Source organism: Myotis brandtii, unplaced genomic scaffold (assembly GCF_000412655.1).
Source record: "Myotis brandtii unplaced genomic scaffold, ASM41265v1 scaffold463, whole genome shotgun sequence".
Lineage (NCBI taxonomy): Eukaryota > Metazoa > Chordata > Mammalia > Chiroptera > Vespertilionidae > Myotis > Myotis brandtii.
The window spans coordinates 2,907,380-2,915,512 of NW_005367694.1; the positions used below are offsets into that span (position 1 = coordinate 2,907,380).

Consider the following 8,133-nt stretch of genomic DNA (forward strand, 5'->3'; position numbering starts at 1 on the left):
CTGGCTTCTGATACCCTGGCAGTGCCCAGGCACCTGAAGAGCCATCCAGATTAGATTTGCTTTTCCTTGAGCTTCAGCATTCGTGATACTTATGCTAAGTCTCTATTTTATATAATTAAATTAGAGAGCTGGCAGCTCTAGCTTGATAGTGCTTGTGAAAGGCCCAGCCTCTTATGCACTGACTTTTGGTGCTGGCTGTTTGAGGGCAGGGAGAGTGCACTGGCTAGCCCTCTGCCGCACCCCCCGTCCCCCCGCCCCCCTCCACACACACACACTCAGGGTCCTTGTGGTTGACAGACTGCCATCCTGGACCTCTTCCTCTTAGAGTCCTCAGCAGTTCTGAGGAAGGAGTGTGGTTCACAGAACAGTTGAATGCAGGTAGGGCTCAGTCCCCATGCCGTTTCTAAAACCACCCATTCAGGGAGCCTCTGGGCTCGGATCTTTTCAGCTGTGGTATCAGCCTGGGCCTGTATAAACCCTGAAGTAGGTGTCTGTTGTCTTTGTGGACCTTTTGGGTCCAGGGGATGCCTTGCTGCTGCCCTCAGGTAGGGGTGAGGAGAGAGACCCACTAGGGGCGTATCCCTGGTGGCTGTAACCTCCTTGGCTCTTCCTTATTGACTGTCCTGATACCCAGGGAATCATGTACTCTGATGGTGTCCAGGGTTATCCTCCCATCCAGGCTCCTGCCCGGCCCACTCCTCAGGCCTTTATTCTTTCCAGCCTGAAATTGCAAAGCACGGGTGCCCTCCTACTCCAGAGGCTGCCTGGCACCAGTCTGCTGGGCTCACCCCCCACCCACCCATCTCCCTCTGGAGCCTCTTGCCTGAAGCTGGGCTGCAACATGTTCCCACCTCACTGGCATCCCTGACCTTCATTGTTTTTCTAGGAGGAGACGCGGAAGAAGCCCAAGATGTCTATTGTGGCATCTGCTCAGCCTGGTGGCGAGCCCCTGTGCACTGTGGACGTGTGAGGAGGTGGTGAACCGGGCATGGAGGCTGCCAGCTCTGTGCCAGGAGACCATGCACCGCTCACTCTGCAGCCTCTCATCTCCAATCTAAGTTCCTCCCCTACAGCCACATGTCTGAGGCTGGGGCCAGAGGGGTGGGGCTCCAGTGTATGGGGACAGCCAGGGCCACATTCTACTATACCATTTCCTTGTGGGCCACCCACAGGTCTGAGTGGACGTGTTCAAGCATCAGCTCAGCCTGCCCGTGCAGGTGGAAGCTGAGCTTGGAGATGACCTATGCTTTTATGGATTTGCTGCAGACTGGTTTTATGAAGATTTTCATGAATTTTAGTATGTAACATGCACTGACAAGAAATGATAGTTGGATCACAGATGAAATGAGACGTGATGGCCAAGTGCTATGGCGCCCTGTGCCTAGGGCTCCTGCAGGAACCTGGTCAGAAGGCGCATCCTGGCACACCATCCCCTTTCCTGCCTCCTGTGTTTTCCCCTTTTTTCCTGAAAATGTTATAACAGGAATGAGTATTTCAGACCTTTTAGGTTTAAAACAAACACAATTTTAGCATCAGAACTATTTTTCAGAGATTGCAGGCAAATCATCAAGGTGATTATTTTTCAGCCAGTGTGTTTCTGCCTGGCTTGTTCCCCAAGCCCTGAGCTGGGTTGTGATCCATTTTTCCAAGTCTTTTTAAAAAAATTAAAGTTTTTTTTAATTGATTTGAGAGAGAGAGAAAAGCAATCAATTTGTTGTTCCACATATTTATGCATTTATTGGTTGATTCATGTATGTGCCCTGACCAGGGATCAAACCCGCAAACTTGGCATATCATATCAGGACGATGCTCTGACAAACTGAGCTATCCACCCGGCCAGGGCCTTCTGAGTAAGTCTTAATGCCCTAAAAACACACCTAGGCTGGTTACCTTCACTGGCCTTTAGCAACTTTTTACTAAAGATTTTTGCACAGTCAAATCTCTCTATCCACTCTTCAGTTTTTAAAGCTTTTATGATATTTTAGCATTTGGAAAGAAACTTTTACAGTGTGTAGAAGATAGATTTGGAATCATGTAGCAGATATAAACAATTAATGAATTTTAGCACGTGGGTTTATTTAAGAAGAGGGAACAAGGACCCGTAGTGCAATCCATTCTTGATCACAAACTGGCACTCCTCTCCAGATTTGGTGCAAGCACATGGACGGTGGCTTCACTGGATTTCAAAGGCAGCCGCCCTGTGCAGCCAGGTCTGGTAACCAGCTCACTCCTCTGACCAGCAGCCTGTGCTCTCCAGGTGGCCCCTGTGGACGGGTGCAGGGTTAGATGTGACCCTGCTCTGAGTCCCAGGGCGTGCGGGGGCCCTTGGTTGTCCCCACATGTAAGGTAGTGGTGGTTAGCCATTGGTTTCCTGTTCCCAGCACCTCTTCAGGGTGCCACATGTTCATGGTGCACTGCCAGATACAGGAGCCCAGCGCTGGGTTGCATTGTTATGTTCTTTGGGTGTGCCTGTCCACCACATCCCCTGTGGATGGTGTTTTGTTTCCAGGAAGACAATTGGTGGTGTCTGCTTCCGGGAAGACAATGTTGGCCTTGTAGGCCACCCAGTGTATCCCTCCCTCAGCACCCATGTGACCAAGGTTAGCTTCTGTGTTGACCTTTATAAAACAGAGTCCTCAATCAAATTGCTGTAATTATACACTTGCTTCTGTCTTGCTTCCTGTCTGCAGCAATGAATAATTGACTGACGGTTTGCCCTTAAAACAGCCAGATGCGCCATTATGAACCAAAGCTTTGTGCACGTGTTACTAGAAGTGGGTGAGCCTCTGTGGCCCCACCATATCCTTCCTGTCCCATGTGTGGTGTGCGTGTTGTGTGCACACAGCTGTGCTGTGGGGGTAGAGGGCAAGGAGAGCCTCTGCTGATCTGATGCCACCTCTGTGCATCATGTATGTCCCAGATGGTGGCTGGGCCATGGCTGTAACAGTGAGCCTTGATTGTTTGGACACATAAAACAAACCTGTCCAAAAGGTTCTGACTGGTGTTTTTTTCTAGCTGTGGAAGACTAGGGGGTCTTGTGGACCCTCAGTTTGCCAGAACCTCTCTGGAGCAAACCCCACTGAGCTTAGGGCATTTGCCTGGACACAGCTGCTCCCCATAATAGCCAAACAGCATCCCAGCCCAGCTTCCTTCTTCGGGGTTCAGTTGGGGGTGGAACAAAATTGAGGGTCCTCCCTTTGGTGCAGGGAAAGTGGGGGCTAGACGGGCAAGGACAGCCCCTTGCCTTGTGTTGTACACCCCCACTCCCCCCTACACACACACTTGGCCTTGGTTTCTCATCACAGAAACATCAGTAGTTTAGCAGTTGTTTATTCTGGCCCTTGTGGTCCAAAAAGAATGAGTGTGTGTGTACCTGTGTGCAGGGTGCAAGAGCCTATAACCCACAGTAACGGGAAGGCCCTGGGCAGGACAGCTGGGTCTTATGTCCTGTTGGTAGTACTGCCTCAGTGTTTTGGGGTGAGGCAAGGATTTGAGGAGCCACTTGGTTTCTGCCCGTGATGCCGACTAGACGTGTTCTGGAAAGGCTGGTTTCCACTGCTCTGGGGCCTAGGAAGGAGGGGAGGACCCAGATTCCTGCTGGGTGTCATCTGGGGGCCCAGGTGAGTGCTGAGCTGGTGGGTCCTGGGGCTCCAGGGTCTCTGTGCCATTGGGGTGCTCCACCCTCTCGAACAAGATGAGCATCTCGCAATGCGGGGTCTGCGGGAACAGGTCCACAGCCACAGCTTTGACTGGCCGGAAGGGGGTGCCCTTCACCCGATTAGATGGGGCTCTGCAGAGGCTATGGTGGGAAGGGAACAGTCCAGGTCAGTCACATGGCTGGGCTCCTGTGGGAGGCGTGGGGCTGGGTGCTGGCCCTATTCCACCCCAAGCCCCCACCTTAAACTCACTCTACAAAGTTGCCCATGGCCGCCCGCGGGTTGCAGGAGACGTACAGGAGCCGCTTGAGGTTCTCAGCTCTGCGGATGGCCAGGATCACTTTGGAATCTGAGGAGGCAGACTCCTTAAGGGGAGGTTCCCACCTCAAAGGAGGGGTAGCCCAATGGATGTGGACATCAGGCCTGATGCTGTACAGCCTGGTGGTCCACCCAGACGTCACTGCCCTCCCTTCCCTGTACCGTCCACAAATGGAGGCTACTCACGCAGGCCGGCACGGGGTGGGTCCAGGATGGCAACAAGCTTCTGGGAGGCCAGTTTGCTCACCAGGGCAGGCACCAGGTCCTCGGCCCTCCCACAGTGGAACTCGACATTGCTCAACTCTGCAGATGGTACAGCAAGCCTGTTGGGATCCAGGATGCTCTGCCACACAGGGCCCGCTGAGCTGCCCGCTGTGGTGTCCTGAAGCCCCTGACCAGAGGTGCCATAGGAGAACTCACTGGCCAGGGAGCTTGCTCACCCTCCTTCCCTATCAGGCAGCCCCAGGCTTTGTGGGTGGGTGCACACTAGGGGCCCTGTTGTGCCTTCTGCAGTTTCTGTCACGTGTCCCCACACCCCCCCACTCCCTAGAAGCCATGTAATGGATTCTAGGTGTGGTGTTACGGTGTATAGCAGTGGGGACTGCCCACTGTGTGGTACACTGGCTCTCACCATTGTTGTTGGCATTCACCCGGGCATCCTCCACAGCTTCCTGGCACAGCTCAATCCCCACAACTCTCTTCACCTTCTGAATCAAGGGGAGGTTACAGGCTGATGGTGCCTTGCACCTCCCCAGGGGCCTGGGGCGGAGAGTAGCAGGAGGCATTGTGGGGAGTAGAAGAGGATCTGGGACAGGCTAGGGGGTCACAAAGTGGTGATAGCAGGAGGGTTGGGTGAGGAGAGGGCATCCTCAGCTGAGGTGGGTGGGAGGGCTCACCCGGGCCAGGGCCAGGCCGATGGTGCCAGTGCCACAGCACACGTCCAGCACTGTGCTCTCTGTATCCAGCTGGGCCCAGTCCTGGATGACTGTGTAGAGCACCTCAGCAGCTGGGGTGTTCACCTGGAGGTGGGCCAGCACAACCCAGGATGTCAAAGCAGCCCACTGCCCAAATTTGCCTCCCCCTGCAGCGCCCCACCAAGTGCCTGCATTCCCCGGGGAACTCCCCCTAAGACCTGTGGCCAGTCCCTGGCTCACTCATCTTTTCTCGAGGTCTGATCCCACCCCTTCCCCACCTCTAATTGCTGAAGCACCCCAGGGCTAGTGGTCCAACTGCTCTTCCATCTACAAGATGTTGGGCAACCTCACTCAGGGCCCTGACTTTAAAAGCAACTTGATGCTGACCCCCCACATCCCTAACTAAGGACTTCTGAGTGATGGATGTGTGGGACCCTTCCCCATCAGCATCAGGCACAGAAGACTTCACACCAGAGCCCTGGCACCACCCAGCTCCCACCCCCTACATGTGGCTCTGCAGCAGGGTTATATCACAAAGGTCTAGTTAGTGAAATTTACTACCTCACAGCACTTATGGCTCCCCTGCCTGAATGCTCTCCCCCAAACTTGTGCAGGCTAACACTTGTCACCTACCCTAGCCCACTATCCCAACTATGTCCAGGAATCACATTGGGCCTCCCTCTGTGTGTCTTTATGATTCCCAGGGCACTCAGCTACCTGGAAGAAGGCATGAGGGGAAATCTGGAAGGTCAACCCCAGCAGATCTTCGTGGATGTACTGGTCCCCAGCTATGTGCTCCAGGGGCAGGCCCTCTTGGCTGGGAGTCTTTCTGTGGGTGGTGAGGCCAGTCAGTGTTGCTAGCCCTCGAAAGGATTCACCCCAGCCTCCCATCCAGGCTCCTCACCGCTGTCCCTCCTTCACGAAGTAGAGGCAGGTCACCCCGCTGGCCTTGCCTGGTCCCACTGTGAAGTGCTGCGCTAAGGAGGCCTTCAGCCCTGCCAGCTCCTCAGGGCTCAGTTTCTGGGGGAGACAGTAGAAAAGGCCCTGTGAGGCTGTGCTGCATGCAACCCACTCTGGCTGGGACACCTTCACCCAGCAGGGCCACCCAGCCTGAGACCTGAGGATGGAAGTAGGCAATGGCCATGGCTTGGCCACGGCGGCTGGTGCGCACGGTCAGCTGCTTCCAGTGGCCTGAGTATGTCTCTGGGTCGTATGCCGAGTACGGAGTAGACCTGTAGGAGCCATAAGCAGCCCTGAGTCCCCAACATCTGACCAGAACTAGGCAAGAAACATTCCTGCTCTCCGTTAGCCACACCCACCAGGCCACCACAATCATAGGACTCTCACCCCCCACCTTTCCCCAGCAGGACTCCGGCTCTCTGCTGTAAGTCTGAACATTCCGGAACCTTCTCCCAGCTGCAAGTCCTCACCGGATAAACTCTTGAAAAGCCTTCACCACCTGCTTGGTGGCCTCGGGGATGTGCACAGTGTCAAAGGGGGCCGCCACAGCACAGGTCCCGCCCTTGTACTTTCCTAGCCGGCAGCCCACAGTGTTGTCCTCTCCATCCACTCCGATGCCCACCAGAAACTCACACTTGTTCCGATACTCGGTCTGCAGGGTGAGCAGAGGGTGGCAGAGAGACACAGCTGACCTTAACCTGGCAGCCCACCACTTACTTGTTCATGGAGGGAACCACAAGGAGTGGGAGAGGGCAATGTGTGAGAAGCCCCCGCTCCCCCATCGAGTGTGGCAATCCAGGGGACAAGGCCGACAACAGCTAGCAGGCTAGTGACCAACATGAGCAGTAAATGCAAAGCAAGGGGTGGGTGAGGACGGTTTTCCTTAGGAGCGTGGGGTAAAGGTTTGTGGGCTCCACCTGCTGGGGTGATGGTCGGACCCCCTCCAGGGGGCAGCAGGCTTTGTTGTGCTTGTGCCTCTGCGAGATCAGCCAGGGCAGCAGGGCACGGTTGGTGTTCCCAATTTCCCTGCAGAGTGAGGGGGGACCAGGGTTAGACTCAGCCCGCTGCCCCCAAACCATCTCCAAAGACTCTCCAAACGCCTAGGTGCCTAGGACCCTCACTTTGTACCTCATTATCCCCACTGGTAGCACAGGGGTCTTACTGGCTAGCTCCCCGAGAGTCTGTGCAGATGCCCAGGAGGTCTGTACAGAGCACAGGTAGGTCTGACCGAGCATGGAGCTGAACAGAGCTCCGGTGTCGAGGGGGTGACTGTGTTCACACTCACTTGGCAAGCTTCTGCAGCACCTGTTCACACTCCAGCCGCTTCCGGTCAAGCTGCTCATCATAGGGCACCGTCCAAAGAGGGGTCACTACATCAGCCACGCACGTGGCTGGAGGCTCACCCTCCTCCTCACGCTGCCTCTTCCTGGCCATGGGATCGGCCTTGGGCCTGGCCAGGCGCACGCTGAGAGGGCGGCCCTTCCAGAGGGCACCGTGCAGTACACGCAAAGCCTTGTCCCGCTCAGCGGCGCAGCGGAATGTCACAAAAGCGCAAGGAGGTTGGCCGAAGAGTTTGGTCTTATGGGGCTGCAGGCCAAAGCGGCCCAGAAAGCGTCGGACATCACTGAAGCTGGCGTGGCGTGGCACGTTCTGCAGCTCCAATTTGAAGATCTCTGAAGTGAACAGGTCGTCCCTGATGTAGCCGTAGAGCCCTGGCTGCGGGCCTGACTTGGCAGCTGTCCCAGCTCCTCCTTCTTCCTCCTCCTTCTCGTCGGGGACTGGGGCTGCAGAGGTGCCCAGGGCACTGCTGCTGTCCTGGCCGCAGCCATCCATTGGCCCAGGGCCCTGTGTGGAGACAGGCAGGGGCTGGGATGAGGGGTGGACTCTGGGTGCTGACGTCCAGGATCCATCGCCTCACATCTAGACCTCCACTTAGTGCTTCCCACACCCAGCTCCACCCTTTGTATCATCCACACCCTCCGATCCCTTCCCTCCCATCTCACACCCCCATCCCCAGTGGCTTCCCACCGCGCCCCCATCTCCATCTCCTTTCATGAAGTCCGCCATCGCCGCCCCGCGTCTCTAGCCGGGATCGCCCTTCACTTTGCTTCGTTGTCGCGCTTGTCACTCATCGTCCGGTCGGTCCTGCTGCCTGGATCCACCACCTCACCCTGGGCCTGGCGCACGGGAAGCTCTCAGAGCGCGGGTTTGGCTCCCTGAGGCCGCCTCCCGGCTACGACCCGAGGGCGGGGCTCGAACCCTCGGTGCTCAGGTCCCGGTTTCAG

At 56.0% G+C, this 8,133-nt stretch overlaps 2 protein-coding genes across 5 annotated transcripts in view; one reads left to right on the top strand and one right to left on the bottom strand.

Moving 5' to 3' along the window:
- DGCR8 (DGCR8 microprocessor complex subunit) overlaps positions 1-1,722 on the top strand; it is a 26,838-nt gene extending 25,116 nt beyond the window's left edge. Inside the window, exon 14 of the mRNA XM_005875542.2 lies at positions 887-1,722. Within this exon, the coding sequence (XP_005875604.1) occupies positions 887-970 (84 nt within the window). The 3' untranslated portion in view covers positions 971-1,722. The remainder of the gene's footprint in view (positions 1-886) is intronic.
- Positions 1,723-2,055: 333 nt separating this feature from the next.
- TRMT2A (tRNA methyltransferase 2 homolog A) lies at positions 2,056-8,127 on the bottom strand. Of its 4 annotated transcripts, none has more exons than XM_014547142.1 (12): positions 7,877-8,127; positions 7,134-7,693; positions 6,766-6,874; positions 6,319-6,500; positions 6,006-6,120; positions 5,793-5,908; positions 5,606-5,717; positions 4,871-4,993; positions 4,606-4,681; positions 4,161-4,277; positions 3,909-4,005; positions 2,056-2,264 (listed from the first exon to the last, which is right to left on the bottom strand). In XM_014547142.1, the coding sequence occupies exons 1-12, from the start codon at positions 7,913-7,915 to the stop codon at positions 2,225-2,227; spliced, it is 1,686 nt and encodes a 561-aa protein (XP_014402628.1). In that variant the 5' UTR covers positions 7,916-8,127; the 3' UTR covers positions 2,056-2,224. The 4 variants fall into 4 exon arrangements, with proteins under 4 accessions (XP_014402628.1, XP_005875607.1, XP_014402630.1 ...); XM_005875545.2 differs by having other exon boundaries at positions 2,056-3,799; XM_014547143.1 differs by lacking the exon at positions 2,056-2,264 and adding an exon at positions 3,710-3,799 and having other exon boundaries at positions 3,898-4,005.
- Positions 8,128-8,133: the final 6 nt, after the last annotated feature.

Excerpts from the sequence above, each read along its gene's own strand:
- TRMT2A (XM_005875545.2), bottom strand. The coding sequence starts at position 7,915 with ATGGCGGACTTCATGAAAGGAGATGGAGATGGGGGCGCG. Across the intron at positions 7,694-7,876 it reads GAGATGGAGATGGGGGCGCG|GGCCCTGGGCCAATGGATGG; the intron begins GTGGGAAGCCAC and ends GTCTCCACACAG. Across the intron at positions 4,006-4,160 it reads CCCACCCCGTGCCGGCCTGC|ATTCCAAAGTGATCCTGGCC; the intron begins GTGAGTAGCCTC and ends CTGCCTCCTCAG.